This window comes from Podarcis raffonei, chromosome 16 (genome assembly GCF_027172205.1).
Source record: "Podarcis raffonei isolate rPodRaf1 chromosome 16, rPodRaf1.pri, whole genome shotgun sequence".
NCBI classification, from domain to species: Eukaryota; Metazoa; Chordata; class Lepidosauria; order Squamata; family Lacertidae; genus Podarcis; species Podarcis raffonei.
Window position 1 is genome coordinate 17199776 of NC_070617.1, and position 20182 is coordinate 17219957.

At 48.6% G+C, this 20182-nt stretch overlaps 1 protein-coding gene across 5 annotated transcripts in view; it reads right to left on the bottom strand.

The window, feature by feature from the left end:
• PC (pyruvate carboxylase) overlaps window positions 1-20182 on the bottom strand; it is a 260020-nt gene that overhangs the window by 175641 nt on the left and 64197 nt on the right. For all 5 annotated transcript variants that reach the window (XM_053369882.1, XM_053369886.1, XM_053369883.1 and 2 more), the window contains 5 exons: window positions 19944-20128; window positions 15984-16149; window positions 14969-15114; window positions 13509-13626; window positions 12191-12342 (listed from right to left, as the gene is read on the bottom strand). In XM_053369882.1, the coding sequence (XP_053225857.1) occupies window positions 12191-12342; window positions 13509-13626; window positions 14969-15114; window positions 15984-16149; window positions 19944-20128 (767 nt within the window). The remainder of the gene's footprint in view (window positions 1-12190; window positions 12343-13508; window positions 13627-14968; window positions 15115-15983; window positions 16150-19943; window positions 20129-20182) is intronic.

The following is a 20182-nucleotide window of genomic DNA, read 5'->3' on the forward strand; positions in this document are numbered from 1 at the left end:
TAGCCATCAGAGCTGTGACCCTTTTGCTTAGGAGACTGAACCTGGGAGTTTCTGAAAGCATGAGCTATTGAGGCAGCCAAATATCACCCATCTGGTCTAATCCAATATCATTACTTTCTGTTCTGATAAGCAGCAGGCCTCCACTATCCCAAGCAAATGTATTTCACAACCCTGCCACCCACAATGATATTATTATTATTATTATTATTATTATTATTATTATTATTATTATTTCAGAAAACAGGATGTGAGCCAGGCAATAAACAGGAAGGGCGAGAAGGGGAAGGAATGTACAATGGGCACTTATGACAACCTTAGGAAGACCAGATCAGAAGCTAACAAATATGATCAGAAACTATCTTGCTTCCGTCATACCAGAGACTGCTGAAGTCAGGACATCTGACCAAAACAATTTGCAAACAACTGAAATGTGTTTCAGAGACAAGCCCTGAGTGGCCAGTGAAATAAACAGAAACCAACATTCGACAAAACTGTCTCTTTGCGGGCCACTGTTTGAAGAATGGATTTGTTGTGTTAATTTATCCATTAAGAGCAATTTCCAAGGTCTCTGGAACTCCTCGGTATCAGCTGTGGATTCCAGCTGCCAACAGGCTCCCTAAAAGATGGTATTACTATCATCGACATCACCTGCTTGATTGTAAAAAAAACCAACAACACCAAAGTGTGTTACAAAAAGAAGAAAACAACAAAATTACCTGTAGAATCAGTTTTAAAACCATGAATTAAAACAATTTCAAAAATAATGAATATTAATGATAATCTAAAAACAGATTAAAACACACATCAATATTCTACATGCCTCGGGAGATCTATCTAAACACAAATGTTTAGGCACTGAAAAAGAGCTCTATGATGCAGCCAGCCTGATGTCCAGAGGCAGGGAGTTCCAGAATGTAGGTGCTGCCCCTCTAAAAGAATAATGTCTTACAAATGTGGAACAAGTACAGTATTACAAGGCACCCATAACAGTGCCAGTTCTGCAGATCAAAGTTGTTGAGTGGGCATATATGGGGTAAGGCGATCGTGCTGGTAAACTGGTCCCAAGTTAAGGGCTTTGTAGAATAATAGCAGCACCTTTAACTTGTCCCAATAGCAAATCAGCAACCAGTGCAGATCTCTGAGCAGAGATGTCATTCCCTGACTGGGTCTCACCCGTCAGCAATCATGCTGCAGCAACCTGCACTAACTGCAGCTTCCGGATCGGGGACAAGGGAAGCCCCACACAGAGCACACAGCAGTAATCCAATCCTGAAGTAACCAATGCATGAACTACTGTGGCCAAGCTTTCCCGGTCCAGCAACAATTGCAGATGTTGCAGATGCTGTAGTTGGTAAAAGGCCCTTCTAGCCACTGAGGTTCCCTCAGGTCTCCATAATATAAAGTGAGAAGAGTAGCATCTTCAGAAACTAACACAGAGCCATTCACCATCAGGTCTCATGTAGGGTGCAGAGGGTTGGCATCTCCATCACAACACCTCATCTGGTGCCTGGTGAGTCACTGCCAGTACAGACCCCACAGACATATATATTTGAAATTAAGAAGTTTTTTTGCCCCAATGTGCATGACTTTATGCTTGCTTACACTGAACTGCATTTTACCTCCCATTTATTTACTTTGGGGAGATCCTTTAAGAGCTCTTCGCAATCCCTCTTTTGTTTTAACCACCATAAACAATTCAGTATCATCAGCAAACTTGGCTGCCTCACTGCGCACCTTGAGCTCTAGATAATTTGCAAACCAGTTAAAAAAAAACAAAAAACACTCCAAAATAGCCCTCCAAAACTCCTCTTGCCCCTGGAATCCTGACTGGCAGCTTTAGGTACTTCTGACATTTTCTCGCCCACTTCTGAGACGCTGTGCTCCAGCGTACCTTAAGTGTGGCTTCCTGTTCTGCCTTTAGACGGGGACTTCAGCAGAAGCAGGCAGCAGTGGCATTCAGCGGGCTGAGTCCTTGCCTCCGTGCGTCTTCATCACTGCTCTGGCGGCTTTGACGCCATTATCGCAGCCTTTCCAGTCTGCTTGGCTGTCCTCGTTTTCCTTTGACGGAAAAGCTCCAAAATAAGCCTTGAGACTCTGCCCTTCTAGCTGTCCCATTTTCTAAGACATTATTTTCTAAGACATTCAGACAGACAGGAAGAGACCGTGGTGGTTAAAAAACATGAAGCATCCCGGTGGAGCTCAAAGCTGTCTGCTCAACTTCCAATCAACATAGGTGGCCAGCCACACCTCCCAAGATCATTTAAGGGCAAGGAGCTGTTGTTGTTGTTGTCTTAAGGGCTGCATCCCCTCGGGAAAATGTGCTAGAGGTGGGTGAAGCCAATGCCATAGGTGGGCAGAGTAAAGAGTCAAAGGTTTGTGGGAAACACCCCCCATCTTCATGTTCTACCACACCTGGCAGGTACGAACAACAGAAGAGCCTTCTGGATCTGTCCAATGGCTCATCTAGTCCCGCATCCTGTTCTCACAATGGCCAACCAGATGCCTCTGCTAGGAATCCTGCATACAGGATTTGAGCTGCTGTGGTTTTCAGCAACTGGTCTTCAGAAGCGTTACTGCCTGTGACCGCGAAGGCAAAGCACAGCCATCTAGGCCAATGGCCACCAATAACCTCCTCCTCCATGAATTTATCTATTCCTCTTTCAAAGCCATCCAAGGTGGGGTCATCACTGCGTCCAGTGGGAGTGAGTTTCACAGTCTAACTATGCACACTGAATGAAGAAGGACTTTCTTTAATCTCCCCTGAATGTTGCTTTGTGGGGTGAAGATCACCCTTAACAGAGGTCCAAATTTCTTGCTTTCTTGCAGGGGACGCCCCCCCCGCTCCACTCTTTTCGATTCTCTCTGTCTCCGACCTCCCCTCACCTGCGCAAAATTAGCCTGAGGGCTCCATCTGGCTTCCCCACCTGAGTTCTAAAAGAAGATACTGAAGGTGGAATCTGAAGTTTTCTGCACTCCAATGAGCCCTGGTGAATTGGACTGCAGCCCAGCAGTCTTCAACAGCAGCCAGCCAGGTGCTGCAGGGAAGCCCATAAGCATGGCAGAAAGGCCTGTCGGGTCTTTGGGCTGCTGCCAGCTTGTACTCAAGAGCTATTTGGATGGGGATTCCATTTGGCTCCAGCTCTCAGGCATAGTCCTCGGACTCTCGGCTCAAGAATTCCCGGAGGCTTCATTCCAAAAATCAGCATGTACGTAACTCAAGATACAGGCCACACAGTCAACAGTGCAGAAGCAAGGCTTTTAAGCATCCCGGCTTTCACTGGAGGATGAGGAACTGCCAAAATGCTCAAAATGGTATGAGGAAGGACCTCAGCTCAGGGGCAGAGCATCCGCTGTGTATGGAGAAAGTCCCAGGTTCAAGCCATGGTAGGGCGAGGAGAATCCAAAATCCTGAGACATTGCCAGTCCATGTAGACAATGCTGAGCTAGATGGACCAATGGTCTGACTCAGGATAAGGCAGATTTCTAGGTTCCAGCATGATATGGAGCAAAATAGGGTCCAATGGCACAACAGGGTGTTCTTCATGGTGAAGCAAGCTGAGAAGTTGATCCAGCAAGAGACACATTCCCTCGTCCCCCACGGTAAAGGATCAGGGCAGGCACAACTTCAGTGTGACAATTGGGATGTTTCTTTAGGCAGGACAAGCCAACGGGAACTTTCTCTGGTGGGCTATGCTGGTGTCTCCAAGTCCGAGGTGACAGAGGAGGCATCAGCATCAGCAGCTCTGAACCACACTGAGTTCCCCAGACTTATAAGCCAAGTTCCCCAGGCTTATAACTTGTTTCGAACCTTCTTCATGAATGGAGTTGTCTCTAACAATAGAATATTTACATACATTAATTTCTATCTTGTCTCATTATGAGTTACATGTTTTAAAGCCTGGGGAACTTGTAGCGGAGCAAGGGGGAAGTCGTGAAGTAACGCACCCTGCATCTGCAAATAAACAAGGAATCAAACAAGCAAAGGCTTTACCATGTTTTTTTGAGTGCAGTTTTGAATTGTGTGCTATAGTGAATACTGCATTTACCCCCTTTCTCTACAATTGCGTTTGGGGCATCTAGAAGCAGCAACTGGGCAGGGATGTCTCCTGGTGGGCTACTTGGACCACCCTCCCAGCCAACGGTCTCCTCAATCTCCTTCGACACCTCCTCTCTCTGGTGGATTCTGCCAGGACCGCTCCTTCTCATTTGCCACCACAGGAGCCATGACAATGTTGGCCTCACCAGGCTCTTTCATTTTCACCAGAGATGCTGAGAACGGAACCTCAGACCTTCTGCATACAAGGCTTGTTCCCTGTCCAGTTGCTTCACCATCTAAGTCAGACGCTCTCCAGATGTTCTGGACTACAACTCCCATCAGGCCCAGCCAGCATGGCTGTTTTGGCTAGAGTCGATGGAAGCCAGAGACCTTCTGCCTTCAAGACACAGACGTGTTTCCCCTCCCCCCACAAAAAAGTGGCAAACCAAATATCAGTCCTGGATATGTGGGCTTAGCCATGCGGAGCCATCGGATAGTTTGTTGGCAGCCCTGAGAGTGAAAGAGAGAGATTTTGCCAGCTTGCGAGTACCCAAGGGATTGAGAAGGGCCTGGAGAGTGACAGAAAACTGGGAAGCTGAAGACAGGCAGGGTAAAGCAGGCCCGAAAACAAGCTGCAGATTACAGGGGGAAAGGGGGGGAATCAAAGGCAAAAGCCCAATTAGGAAAGAAAAGGGCTTTGCCATTGCAAAAGAGCTTCCAGGTCATGAGCCTTCCGGATGTGACTTGGCAAGCCAGAAGGGGGGGATGCCTGACAACCCAACGCAAGCTGTTTTTCAAAAGCAAGCCTAAAATGTTAACAGTGTGGAGAACACAGATGATGGCTCTCGCTTTAATGCCAAATCTACTTGATCCTCACCCCCACACACACACACTCTAAAGGACAGGAGAGCCCAAGCGGCATTTGCCTGTATTCATTCCTCGCCAGACAAGCTTCTCCATTTCCTGCCCACTCCACACAACCCCTTTGCCTCCACCACCAGAGACATTTAGATTGCAGCCTCCTTGGCGCGTTCTCTTAGGAAACACTGTATTTATAAGAAATATATCTCTTAGTGTGGCAGCACCTACAGTCTGGAACTCCCTGCCTATTGACATCAGCCAGGAGCCTTTACTGCTAAAGACATTTCTGTTTAGACAAGTCCACCTAGATATGTAAGTATGTACAGATATGTAGAATGCTGGCATGTGTTTTAATCTGCTTTTACTTTATTGCTGGTTTTATCTTTTTAAAGTTTTAAAAGAGTTTGTTTTTTACTCCTTTTACTGGTAATGTTATTCTCTTTGTAAACCACCTTGAGGGTTGGTGTGGTTTTTGTTTTATTTAACACAAACAGCATACAAATTGTATGAAACAAATTAAAAATAAATAAAAAAGTTGCATGGAGTGCAGTCGTTCAGAGTGCCAGGGTTGGACCTGGCTCACCTTGGGTTCAAAATCCCACTCTAACCTGAAGCTTGCTGGGTCAGAAAAACCCGATATCTGATCCTAATTGTCTCTCGTTAAGAGGGGTCAGGATCTTTCCCAGCTTTGCTCTCAGAGAAACTTTTAACTAGAGACTGCTTTAAATAAGGTCAAGTCTCCAAGGTCAGAGGAATTACATCCCAGAGTGCTGGAAGAACCAGCAGGTGTTATTTCAGAGCCGCTGCCTGAAATCTTTAAGAATCCTTGGGAAACAGATGAGATGCTGCACAACTGGAGATGGGCAAATGTTGTCTTCAAAAGGGGGAGAGGGGAAGCAATCCCCAGATGAAGGGCAGTATATGAAGTAAGTAAATACATAATGGTAAATGACAAATTCTGAATACCAGAGGGGAGAGTGCCCTCATGCTCAAATCCTGCTTGCTCGTTTCCCACAGGCATCTGGGTTGGGAATTGAGAGAACAGGAATGCTAGACTAGATGGGCCATTGGCCTGATCAAGCAGATTCTACTCATGTTCTTGCAGAGTTTTGTTTTTAAAGATGCTGCTTATTGCTTTCTTTTCTATTGTGTGATGCATAGAGATGATTTTTAAATGTTATATGGTTTAGAAATGCTTTTAAACAAACATGTAAGTGAGGCTGGCCAGGGAACAGACTGTCTGGGAACACACACACACACAAACCACGGATGCTGCCTTGAGCTCTGCTGCAGAATCGGGAGGATTTAAATGCAGCAAATTAAAGAAATAATGCTGTCTTGTCTTTCCCATCCAGCTGTTCTACTTATGCTTCAAGTCTCTCTCTCTCTCTCCCCCATCCCCACAATCCCCCAAAGAACTATTAGGAGGGAGGGAGAGAGGGAAGGAGGGAGGGAGAGATTACGAAGTGCTATCACCCACAGCGCCAACAGCCTCTAAGTCACTGGGGCAAGCAGCTCCAAGTCGGCTGATCCTGGCAATCATATATAACACCCTGAAGTTTTTATTACTACAGCCAAGGTTGAGAGGGTTTGTTGCTCCAGGTTTCAGGGGTGCGGTTTGCCCCTCAAGCCAAGGCTGCAGCTCCGTCCAACCCCCCCCCCCATGCTGCCATTTAAACAAAAATAGGAGGAAGGATGTGTCTTGGGGGGGGGTGGATCTTCCTGCTGGAGCTCTTTAGCAATGCATTTAAGGGTATCGGAGTATGGGGGGGGGGGAGGCAAGGGAGGAGCTTTGTCTGTTTGAGGAGCAACCACACTGCCCTCTAGTGACCAGCAAACCACAGAGGCACAGTTTTGGGGCCAGGTCAGAGGGATGGGTATCCACAGGTAAATAAATGAGATGTCCAACTGGAAGCAGTCCAACTCCTCCTCACCCCTTTGTGGAATTCTGATCTTAACTCCCCTCATTCTTTCCTGGGCAGGGAGGTTGTTCTACCTTTTAATCTATTCCCAGCTTGTAACCTTATTCAACAAGGAGCAAAAGTGGGTGGGGCAATGGATGCGACTCTCACCATTGTGCAGTGGGCCAACTTCTGGCCATGCCAACTGACCCAGTTCAAAGGTACATTTCAGCCAGGCAAAAGCGTCTGACAAAGGCACAGAAAGACTCAGTGGTGGGCATGGCTTGGGTTGGCTGCAGCAACTCTGCCTTAAAGGATGGGATGGCAGGGCAAGCATCCAGATCAAGGGGCGTAATAGTACCACTCTGTTCTGCCTTGGTCAGACCCCACGTGCAGTCTTGTGTCCACTTCTAGGTACCACAGTTTAAGAAGGATATTGACAAGCTGGAAGGTGTGTAGAGGAGGGTGACTGAGATGATAAAGGGTCTGGAAACCAAGCCTTAAGGAGAACGGTTGAGGGAGTTAGGTATGTTTAGAATGGAGAAGAGTGTGAGATGATGGGAAATGGAGCAAGCTTCTTTTCTGCTGCTCCAGAGGGTAGGACCCAAGTCAACGAATTCAAATAACAGGAAAAGGAGATTCAGACTAAACATTAGGAAGAACTTTCTGGCACTAAGAGCTGTTTGACAGTGGAACGGACTCTCTCGGAAGGTGGTGGACTCTCCTTTATCGGAGATTTTTAAACAAAGGTTGGAGGGTTATCTGTCAGGGATTCTTTAGTTGTGGTTTCTGCATTGCTGGGGGTTGGACTAGATGACCCTCAGGGTCTGTTTCAACTCTACAGTTCTTTGATGCTATAGACCCAAGCTACTCGCAGGAATGCCAATTTGCTTTCCCCAGTCCCAAGGCTCAGGACAGCAACCGTGTGAATGTCTCTGTCTGCCCCACTCTTCAAAAGGGGAGCTCAGCTGGAGTGCCAAGTATTGGGACAACATCTTAGCTTACACCTAGCCAGGAACCTTTTAGAGCTTCAATATAACTGCTGACTTGTGCACCTTGTAAGCTGATCAGCATTTGGGCATTGCGGTGAATTCTGTAATAAAGCCTTCGGCCATAATACAGCCAAGGGAGTCCTGGAGCTGCATCTTCAAGCAAGAGCCAGGACAGGAGCAAACCTTGGCAAGGCCCAGCAAAAGTGGTTCCTTAATGCAGCACCTGTCATTTTTTTAATGGGGGTGGTGGTTCTACTTCCTTCTTTACATTGAAACCAAAATATCGTTCGGCTGGGAAAGATTTTCCTTAAGAAGCCCTGCTGGACGAGACCCAAGCCCCAGTGTTCTGTCTCTGATAGTGGCCAGCCAGATGATCCCAAGAGAACTGCAAGTGCAACATGAAGGCAACACACACAGACACACGCACACCTCCTGCAAGCCCCTGTTGAGCTACTGCCTTGGGACACGGAGCTGCCACTGAGATCCCTTGGCTAAACACCCTCCATATATGCCTCACCTTCCTGACAACATCTTGCATCAACCGTTTGGTCTTGCTAATGGTGAAGTGACCTTGAAACACTCCGCTGAGAATCAGTGGACAGGAATGTTCTTCTCCCCCTCCCCCATCCCAATTCCCTTTGTGCTTGGTCTTTAGGGAAAAGAGAGAAAGAGAGAGATTTCTCTCCCTGCTCTCAGCATGCTAGAATTCAGATCACTGATGGGTCCTTCTTCGCACAATGCAAAAGGATGGAATTTCCTTCCTTTGGGAGCTAAAAGCCTTTCAAAATGATGAGACAAATGCACGATGGAGTAGGAAGTCTTCAGCGGCTATTAGCCAACATAGCAAAATGGAATCTGTATGTACAGAGAGTGTCTACCTTAGAATACCAAATACTGGGGGTGAAAGGCTGGGGAGGACCCCTTGCCTTTCTGCTCTGACGAGAAGGTTCCTAGAGCATCTGGCTGGCTGCTGAGACAGGGTGCTGAAAGACTTCTGGAAGAGCCTGCCAATCATGCAGAGAATCAGAGGCCACTGCCTCATTTTGACACTCGGCATTAATTTAGGGGTTGGAATAAATGATCATCAAGTCCCATTTCCCAAACGTTCCTCAGCTGAGTTGATTCGAGCCCTGAACTCTGGCTGCAACAATGGTGCTTCTGCCAACCTGGTTCACTGCAGAGCTGTCCCCTCCCCCCATCCCAAAAATATGCTGTTACCATACAAAAAAATTGGGGAGGGGAGCAGAAGCAAATAGAAAGCAGCCTTATACTGAGTAACACCATTGGCCCATCTTCCTCAGTACTGTCTACTGTTTAGGCAAGAGTCACTCGCAGCCCTACTTGGGAGATGCCACTGGGGAATGAATCTGGGGCCTTCTGCATTGCCAAGCAGATGCTCTGCCACTGAGCTCCAGCTCATCTCCTTAAAAAAGTCCTGCTTCCTGTACAATTCATTACGACGGTGTGCTCATTCCCTTAATTGCTCTGTGCCTTCCTGTCGCTTGTCACTGTGCGAGGAGCAGAGCTCTGGGAGGGGAGAGAATTCCTCCATCTTCCCTGGTCTCTGGCAAAGATGGCACACAGTGTTTGCACACGGTAGGTCAGAAGAGGTAAATAAAACAAAGGATAACCGGGTCCATGCCTGTACACAGGCAGGCAGGCATGAGAAGACACACTTGCAAAGGATGCTGGGAAATAATAAGAATAATAATTGCACCTCTGTGCCAGTCAGAAACATGTCAAGGCCAAACACACAAACAAACCTTGCCTTTCTTCAGCCTTTCCTCCCAACAGCTTCACAACAGTGAAGACCCACACACATCCATCTCCCTGCTGTAAAGCAAGGTCGGCATGGCCAAGGTCCTTTTAAGCATCTCTTGTTCCAGCAGAGAACATCACTCTCCCTCCCTGAAAGCTGCCACAGATACCTGGCCGGTCCACTTCTAACTTTCCCTTGATATGAACGCAAGAGGCTGCCTTATACTTCATCAGACCATCGGTCTATTTAGTTCAGTACTGCCGACACGGGGTGGCAGTGGCTCTCTGGGTTTTAGACGGTAGCATTCCTTCTTTTCATTGAACCCAAAATACTGTTTGGCTGGGAAAGATATTCCTTAAGGACACCAGAGCAGTCCTGCTGGGAGAGAACAGTCCGAGGGCTGAGCACACACAGCACTGACACAGAACAGAAACAGGGAGACTTGCTCACATCCTTGGCGTGGAGGGCAAGTTGTAAGGAAACTTGTGGCACAGATTGGGGAGAGGAGTCTACAGATGCACTTATATCCCCTTTAAGAGCCGCTGAATAGAGAGACTCCCAGGCAGCTTATTGGAGCTCCAAACAGAGGTAGGTGTGTGTGTGTTACTTTGTTCTGGCACGAGCCACTGAACTCAATTCCCTGTGCTGCCGGTGTCCTAGTCAGGAGAGAGCAGAGGCCAAGTCTTTGCTGGGAAAAGGCACCTCCAGGGATGGGGCCATCACTTTGATGGAAAGCTCGGGAGCTCTTTTGCTTCACCTGGGAGGGGGCTTGTAAAAAGCTTCTCTCGCAGGCACCAGTAATGTTCAGACAGCCGATTAGCTCCATATTCAGGGACTGATCCAAGCGGAAAAAGCTGGGAGGATGGAAACAATCTCAAAGAATTGGATAGTTGGGAGATGAACCCAGGGGTCATCTAGTCCAACCCGCTAAAATGAAGGAATCGCAACTGAAGAAGCTGTGACAAAAGGCCTTGCCACCCCTGCTTAGAAGCCCCCAGTGAAGGAGTCCACCACCTTTCGAGGGAGTCTGTTCTCTTCAGTTGTCTCTTTCCACCATCCCCTCTCTCCTCTGTGAATTACCATAGAGCTGGAGGCCCAGACAGGCAATTGTGAACTAGGAGAAGAGGCAGACCTTCTCTTTTATGGATTATAGGCTGCAGCTGAAAGCCAGCAGATCAGCCATCAGCGATTGGGAGAGAAGGACAGAGGCTAAAATTCCTGAATTGTCTTCCTAGTCTTCTTATCAATGAGGTTCAGCGGTTGCAAAAGAGACCACACATGCCCCTTGCAGAAACAGGGTTCCTGCGGCTCTAGAGATGCCGGCAAGCATCTGTGCACCCAGATCCTGGGAGCCTTTGGGCGCTCAGGCTCAAATCCCAGCACAGCACAGCAGGGGCTGGCAGCATGACCAATGCGTCACATCTCCTCCTCTCCCCACTGTTTGGTAAAATGCATCTTTCAAAACCTATCCATGCATCAACACTGGAAAGACACTTCCAAGTTCATGGCTGCAACGCTTTCACAGCAAGGAAAGGCAATGGCGTGGCTTTACCTCCCAAAACCCAGAGAGGCCAGAGAGCCCTCCTCCTCCTCCTCCTCTCTCCTCCCCCCTCTTCCCCTCCCCACATCCCTCTGGGGGTGGCTGCCAGATTCTCAGCTGCAGGCTTAGCAATTAATCCAGATGGTGCTGGATGGCAGCAGAGTCCCCATCATCCCTCCGCAGATGAGCTGGCCAGCAGCGCAAATGCATGGCCCAGAGGTGGCACCTGGCCAAGAAGCCACTTTAGTTTGTCTCGCAAAAGCCCAGGCTGCCAGTCGAGAGCTAGTGATAGCAGGATCCCTCTCCCCCAGGACGCTGGTGCTTGCACACAGTGGCAGGCACCCAAACGCACGAAGGTGTATGGATCTACCTCAGCGGCCCTGCTCTGACTGGCAGCAGCTCTCTGGGGTCTCAGACAAAGGCCTTCCTCAACCCTGAGACCCTTTTTGACAAGTGATGCCAGAGATGGTGTCTGGAGACCTTCCTGTATGCCAAGCATGTCTCTTCCAGTAAGCCCTCTCCCTATTTTTTAGAACAGGATCAAAATTGGGGCTCTTCTCTCCCCGCCATATACTGTCTGGATCAGACTTTTGACAACTGGGTGCCCTCCAAATGTTTTGGACTACGACTTCCACTTGCCTTGGGCAGCACAGCCATTTTGGACTGCAACTCCTATCAGCCTCGGGCAGCCTGGCCATCTCAGACTACAACTCCCAGCAGTCCCAGGCATAGGATCCATTGGATGCTGAGGCTGATGAGAACGTAGCCATCCTAGCTGGGGCTGATGGGAGCTGTAGCCCGAGATGGTCAAAATGGAGGGCACTCTTGCCTGGATGCAGAGTTCCCAACAGAAAGCCAGTGGTGGTGTAGTAGTTAGAGCATCAGACTAGGACCTGGGAGATGAGGATTCAAATCCCCACTCAGCCATTTAGCTTGCTGGGTTATATTGGCCTAGTCTCTCACCCTTGCCTACCTCACAGGGTTGTTGTGTGGGTTAAAGGGGGGGGGAGAACTATGTACACCACCTTCGGCTCCTTGGAGAAAAAGTTGGAATATAAATGCAATAAACAAAGGAACATGGCTGTCCTCTGAAGCTCTCACCTGCTTTGCCAGCTTGACGGCATCGTTGGTGAGTTTGGAGCGCAGCTGGGAGTCGAGGTGGGCGGCAGGTGCAATCTCCACAACTTTCTGGTGCCGCCTCTGGATGGAGCAGTCTCTCTCGTACAGGTGCACTACGTTCCCATATTTGTCACCTGCCCAAGGGAGGAGCAAAGGGGAGGTTTTACTGGAAATCATGGTGGGTGGGTGGGGGTGTGTTGCTCTTGTGCTCAGTTCCTGTTTGCTGGTTTCCCACTGGGGCATCTGGTTGGCCACTGTGAGAACAGGCTACTCAACTAGGTGGGCCATTGGCCTGACCCAGCAGGGCTCCTCTGATGTTCTTATGAATATAGCTTGTAAACAAACTAATTGGTTGGCTTAATCAAGTAAAAAAAAAAAAGAAGCAAGCCTGTAGACAGAGTAACAAGGCACCCTTGAGTAATCAAGAAGCGCACTGTTTAATATTACCAATATTTATTTCACATTAATACAAGTACTAGCCTTCCTTTCCTTTCTTCTCTCTCTTTCTCTCTCTCTCAAAGGAAATAGTGCCCCTTCCAAGCACCAGCTGGCACCATCTTATAACAAAACATTCAGCTCCCTTCGGACCTATTGTTTCATTAACACCAACCAATTAATCACTTGATTAAAGTTCATGTGATTATATGACTTCTTTAAATTGGGTGGCAGGCCTGGTTTTCGCATGTCTTCCTCTCTGGCCTCGTTCACACATCACTTTGACCATAGTTGAGCCATGTGTAAGCTGATTTATGGTTTAAATGCGAAAGCACAGTGTTCTGGTGCTTTGGAGCTAAAATTATGGCCCTGGGTTCTGATATAACGCTTAGCCAGACCATGACTTAACTACCACCAGCAGCAGGAGCAGGGGAGGAGTGAAGGGCCCACAATTTTAGCCCCATAGCAGAAACACCAGAACTCTGTGTGTTCACCTTTAAACCATAGTTTAGTTATCTGTGGTTTAAAGTGATGTGTGAACTAGGCCTCTCTCTCTCTCTCTCTCTCTCTCTCTCTCTCTCTCTCTCTCACACACACACACACACATACACACACACTTATTTATTGCCTTCAAGATGCTTTTGTCCTCCTTGAACCCTGAGAATGGGAACAGTTGGAAATAAACTCAGCAAGCTGAGCAGCAGTGTACTGACTTGCCCCAAACCCTCCAGACAAATTGTCTCCCTCCCTGCCTGTGGCAACAGCACACTTCTGCCTGGGTTGAAACAAAGAAAGGAAGGGGCACATGAAATGGTCCTTAATCAGACCTCATTGCCAGCAGTTCACCTAAGAAACACAAACATACCCAAAATCTGGACTTCAATGTGTCTTGGCTTCTCCACAAACTTCTCCACAAACAGAGCCCCATTCCCAAATGCGGACAGAGCCTCCGAAAAAGCCCGGGTGTAGTTTTCCTCCAGCTCCTGCAGGGAGAAGATGGTAATGGTGTTACTTGCAGTTAAAGTGAGTGGAAGGTGGGATGCTTTTGTTGCAACTGGCTGTCCAAGGCCCCAGAATGAAAGACGGAGGGAGGGAGGATGGAAGGAAAGCTGGGGACTGTCACTGATGCCCCTTCTCAGACTTCCCCTGCCTTTTCAGCATCTAATCCCTCTGATGAGAGATTCTGTAAGACCCGTCCATTTCTTGCACACACCCTACCCCAGCCTCACCTCCAAACACACTTTTTATTCTTGCAAGCAAGCAATATGCTCAGGGTCCTTTGCAGGCTGGTGTTTTGGTTTTTTGTGGGACCATCCTGCAATATGCCATGGGCGCATTAATATTGCACTTGTGGTGGATTTGCGCTGGGCCATCCAATGTCTCCCCAACACTATTGTCTTGGCTCCTGCTGCATGAAGGACTTGAATTTGGATCTTGTTTTCTACTATAGAAGAAAGCAAAGCAAGGAGCACCAGCCAGCGCAGGGCACGACTAAGTGAGCTGAAATGTCGCTCCAACAGTTGACATGCCCCCCTGGGCTCCTGCTCTAAAGGAGAGGGATAGGCACAGCAGGGGGTTGGACTAGACGACGATTTGGAACCCTTCCAACTCTACAATTCTATGATTCGAAGCAGGATGCAGCTTGGATTTGTGCCTGCAAATGGGAGCTCCACACTGGGGACTGTTTGTGCTGGCGTCTCTGTGTCCCAGGCAAGAGAGGAGGTGACAGCGATGGATCAGAGCCAGACTGGGTGTTGGACGCTTCCCAGGAGAGCAGAGTCTCATCAGCAGTGGCTGGCTTCGGAGACAGTGCCAGGGAGGGAGAGACAGGCAATGGCCGGCAAGGTAACAACCCACTGGGTCCCTCCCCAGAATCAGATTCCTTGCCTGTTGATTGCCTCCTCTGACACCTCAGATGACCCTGGGATCCTGATGCGGCTCTCCCATACCTGCTGAGTCCCTCCCCAGTCTCATCACTGGGCACCTCCTCAAATTCTCCCCACCCCTCGTGTCCCAATCAGACCATCCCCTCCAGGATGTTGTCTCAGTAGTCACTGCATTACTGCCCTCCGGAGGGGCACTTTTGCACTATGGCACAGCCAACTCAGGACGCTATGTAAACCGGAATGCTTGTGGTATAGAAAGTTGCAGGATTTCAAGAGAAAGCTCCTGGAGACACACCAAACAGGAAACAAAGCAATATGTCTGACCTGAAACTTTAACGGAGCCGGACACCTACCAATCCAGCCCCCACCCCACCCCAGTGGGAAGGGTGCAAGACCCCTGCCCCCGCAAGCCAAGGAGAAGCAAAGCAGCAGCCCTTACCTCATAGCTGCGCACGACTCTCATGCCCCGCCCTCCTCCGCCGTAGGCAGCTTTGAAGATGATGGGGAACCCGTAAGTCTTGGAGAACTCCTGAGCCTCGCTGAGCGAGGAAATGGGGGCGTCTGTCCCAGGAACCACAGGCACCCCTGGAGAGTAGAAGGGAAGAAGAGGAGACTGAAAGGCAACAGAAGATGGTGCAAGCTTGTCTTCTGCTGCTCCAGAGAATGAGGCCTGAACTGATGGATTCCAATTGAAAGGAGGGAGATCCTGGCGAAAGGTCAGAACTTTCTGGTGGTAAGAGCTGTTTGGCAGTGGAACAGACGACCTTGGAAGGTTGTGGACCCTCCATCATTGGAAGCTTTTAAGCAGAGGCTGGATGGCCTTCTGTTAGGGATTCTTTAGGTAAGATTCCTGCATTGCAGGGGGTTGGACTTGATGACCCATGGTGCTCCCTTCCAACTCTACAATTCTATTTTTTCTTTCCCTTCTGTACCCGCTACCCCTGTTCCCCCCCTCTGCCCCCCCCCCGCAGGTCACATCTTTTGGGCTATTCCAGGTTTAAAGCAGGGCCTAAAAGCCAGGGATGTGCAAGTGCAATGGTTGTGCACCAGGACCAGCAGCCTGGGAAGCATGGGGAATATCCTCTCTCTAAAAAGAGGCAGGGGCCATATTGCTTGCCTTGTGAAGTTTTGATGAAAGGTGGGATAAAAATAGAATTAAAAGCTTCTGCGCTTCGTGGCAGCATCTCTGTAACACTCCCCAAATTTGCAATGGCTCTCCATACCCGCTCGCTTTTTCAGAAGCCTCCAGTTTCACGAAAGACCTGATGCGTTAGGAGGCAGGGAAGAGGGGCAGAGGACACAAAGAACTGGAGTGGAGGGAACAGACCTAGCTCACAGACTGCTAGTGTTAGATGACTTTCGTCTGCTTTGATCCTGCCTTCTTATTGGCTAAGGAACTCTGTGCAAGTTGGGAGTCAGGCACGCCCTCGCTTGTCAGTCAACGTAGCCCTTACCTGCGGAGATGGCGATGGCGCGGGCCTCTACCTTGTCGCCCATCTTCTGCACCACTTCAGGAGAGGGCCCAATGAAACGCACGCCAGCCTCAATGCAGGCCTGGGCGAAGTCAGATCGCTCAGAGAGGAAGCCGTAGCCAGGGTGGACAGCATCCACTTCGTTCTCCTGCAGAAACCCAGAGTTTGAAATTAAGCTGCGAGTCAGCTGCAACTCCCATCAGCCCCAGGAAGCATAGCGATGGGCAGAGGCAGTGTGGCATAGTGGTTAGAACCTCAGACCACTCACTGCCTCTCAGCTTAGCCTACCTTGCAGGGCTGTTGTGGGGATTATATAAGGAGGGTGAAAACTATATATGTCGCCTTGAGCTCCTTAGAGAAGGAAGATGGGATATAAACGCAGCAAATAAAATCATCCTAGCTAGTAGCCATTGACAGCCCTCTCCTCCATGTATTTGTCTAATCCTCTTTCAGAGCCATCCATGGTGGTGGCCATCACTGCCTCCTATGGGAGGGAAATCCATAGTTTATATATGCACTACATGCAAAAGGACTTTCATTTACCTCTCTGGAGTCTTCTGACATTCAACTTCGACTTGCCCTTCTCTGATTCAGGGGTGGGGAATCTGTGACTGTGACTCCCATCATCCCTGACCATTAACTGTGCTGGTTGGGGCTGATGGAAGTTGGAGTCCATCAGCATCTGGAATGCACTAGCCTAGGGCTCTCTCTCGCCCTCTCAATTCCTCCCCCTGCAAATTAGGAAGAATGCTATGGACCTATCTTGCTGGTGGCTTCATAGACAGACAAAAGCTGATGCTGCGGTGGTAGCTGTTTCACATTGCAATTTTTATGGAACACTGCTGAAAACTTCTAATGTCAAGTTGCCTTGTGACAGCTGATCGTAGAAAGAAAGTGCATTAAGATGAGTGTTTGAATGCTTTATATATAGCTGCCATTATTATTACAAATTATCTGATCTCTTGATTGTGCTTCATTTTCACAACTTAGCTCAGCAAATTTGACTGTGACGACCATTAATTCGGGGGCACTGCAATGCTGGTTTTCAATTACGTTTCAATTTCATAATGCTTGCCAGCACAAAACCTCTCTGTGTGTCTCTCTCTCTCTCAGTGCATTAAGGACACAAAAAGAGCCTGCTGGTTCAGGCAAAGCATCCATTTCAGCATCTTGTCCTCATAGGCGGGTCAACCACATGCCCACTGGGGAGTCAGCAAGCAGGACCTGAGCAGAAGGGGACTCTCCCCTCTTGTAGCTTCTAGCAACTGGTATTCAGAAGCATTAATGCTTGCAGCTGTGAAGGGCAAAGCATAACCATTGCGGTTTGTAGTCACCCACAGACCTCTCGTCTATTAATTTGTCTAATCCTCTTTTAAAGCCAGGCAGTTTGGTGGCCATCGTTGCCTCTTGTAGGAGGGAGTTCCCTCATTGTAGTACTTTCTTTTATCTCTCCTGAATCTTCTGACATTCAACTTCATTGGATGTCCACAAGTTATGAGATAAGAAGAAAAACTTTTCTCTATCAATTTTCTCCTTGCCATGCATAATTGTATAAGCTTCTATCAGGTCACCTCTTTCTCGCTTTTTCTCTAAACTAAAAAGTCCCAAGCACTGCAACTTTTCCTCAGTGTAACTCTATCCCCTCAATAATAATAATAATTTATTATTTATACCCTGCCCATCTGGCTGGGTTTCCCTAGCCACTCTGGGCGGCTCCCAAACAGAACATTAAAAACAAAATAAAACATCAAACTGCAGGAAAGAAGATTCCACCTAAACATTAGGAAGAACTTCCTGACAGTAAGAGCTGTTTGACAGTGGAATTTGCTGCCAAGGAGTGTGGTGGAGTCTCCTTCTTTGGAGGTCTTTAAGCAGAGGCTTGACAACCATATGTCAGGAGTGCTCCGATGGTGTTTCCTGCTTGGCAGGGGGTTGGACTCGATGGCCCTTGTGGTGTCTTCCAACTCTATGATTCTATGATCAAACATTAAAAACTTCCCTAAAAAGGATTGCCGTCCGATGTCTTCTAAAAGTCAGAGAGTTGTTTATTTCCTTGACATCTGATGGGAGGGTGTTCCACAGGGCAGGCACCACTACTGAGAAGTCCCTCTGGCTGGTTTTCTGTAAACTCACCTCTCTCAGTGAGGGAGCCTCCAGAAGGCCCTCAGAGCTGGACCTCAGTGTCCGGGCTGAACGATGGGGGTGGAGGCGCTCCTTCAGGTGTACTGGGCTGAGGCCGTTTCGAGCCTTAATCATTCTGGCTGGCCTTTTCTGAATTGTTTCCAACTCAGCAATGACCACAACTGCACACAGTATTCCAAATGGCTAGTAGCAATTCATAGCCTTCTCTTCCATTAAACTGTTTATTCCTATTTTTAAGTCATCCAAGTTGGTAACCATCTCTGCCTACTGCAGACGTGAGTTCCACAGTTTAACTATGCACTGTGTGAAGGACTTTTTATAATAATAATAATAATAATAATAATAATAATAATAATAATAATAATTTTATTTATATCCTGCCCTTCCTGGCCAAAGCCAGGCTCAGAGTGGCTAACAACAAGTAAAAATAGCACAGTGTACATAAAATTACACATCAATTAATTAAAATACATTCTAAAATCAATTCAGAATCAAATTAATGGCAACCATTGGGCTAGAGTTCTATGAGCATTACAGAAAGAGAGGGGGGGGGTCAGACTGTGCCTTGGCCAAAGGCCCGGCAAAACAGCTCCGTCTTGCAGGCCCTAAGGAAAGCTGTCAAGTCCTGCAGGGCCCTAGTCTCTTGTGACAGAGTGTTCCACCAGATCGGGGCCTTGTCCGAAAAAGCCCTGGCTCTGGTCAAGGCCAGGCTAACCTCCCTGTGGCCCAAGATCTCCAAGATGTTTTTATTTGAAGACCATAAGGTCCTCCGTGGGACATACCAGGAGAGGCAGTCCTGTAGGTACGAGGGTCCTAGGCCATATAGGGCTTTAAAGGTTAAAACCAGCACCTTAAACCTGATTCTGTACTCCACCAGGAGCCAGTGCAGCTGGTATAGCACCGGGTGAATGTGATCCCATGGTGAGGACCCCATGGAGTGTCTCGCCGCAACATTCTGCACCCGCTGGAGTTTCTGGGTCAGTCTCAAGGGCAGCCCCACATAGAGTGAGTTACAATAATCAAGCCTGGAGGTGACCGTCACATGGATCACAGTGGCTAGGTCAGGGCGAGAGAGGTAAGGAGCCAACTGCTTATCTGTCCTGAACCTTTCAGAACTCAGCTTCTCCCACATGGGCACAATGGGAGACTTAACCTACACAGAGGCGGAGGGACCCACCACTCACAACCACCCCAAACTCTCCCGCTGCTTATCAAACAAAGTGCCTACAGGTCCTGCAACTGTTTCAGCGTCAACGAGGCTGCGCTGCAGCTGCACTGCTAATGGCAAACCCTGTGGATTCCAGGCCTCCTCCAACATTCGCTCCTTGTTAGCGGAGTATTTCCTTTGCCAGCTTTAACTGTGCACATGAAAAGCAAGAGGACAAAGGCAGGTTATCGCTTTGGCAGCTAAAACCAGAACTTCTCTTCCAACTGGGGAAACCTCAAAGTGAGTTAATAATGCACTTGTGAATGCAAGCCAAGGAAAGTGGCTCTTCCTAAGAATTTACGCAACCTCCCCCCCCCTTTCCTTGGCACTGTCAATCATGGGGACTGGGGAGGGGGAACTTCTGGGTCATGTTTTCTTGTTAGCTAGAGCAGAGTATAGGTCCATGTGCCAAAGAGATGAAGAGCTGGGGAAGAGGCAGCAGCTGAGAACTGGGGGGGGGGGGGGGAATGCTTGTTTAAGCAGGTGAGAACACATAGAGACCACCAGCTTCCTTTATAGGTTCAGGGTTCAGCCCTCTTGGCCTCCCCATAGCTCATTCCACTCACGGCAGTGAGAGCCAGTGTCCTTCTTACCTTGGCAACTTGAATGATGTCCGGAATGTGCAGGTAGGCCTGGACAGGGGGAAGCCCCCGGCCAATGAGGTAAGCTTCATCCGCTTTCTGTCGGTGCATCTGCCCTGTGTCCTGCTCCGAATACACAGCCACCGTCCGGATGCCTAGCTCAGTGCATGCTCGGAACACCCGGATCGCAATCTCCCCTGGAAAACACAAACGTTGAGTGCCCACGAAAATGGGGAGAGGGGGGCTGCAAT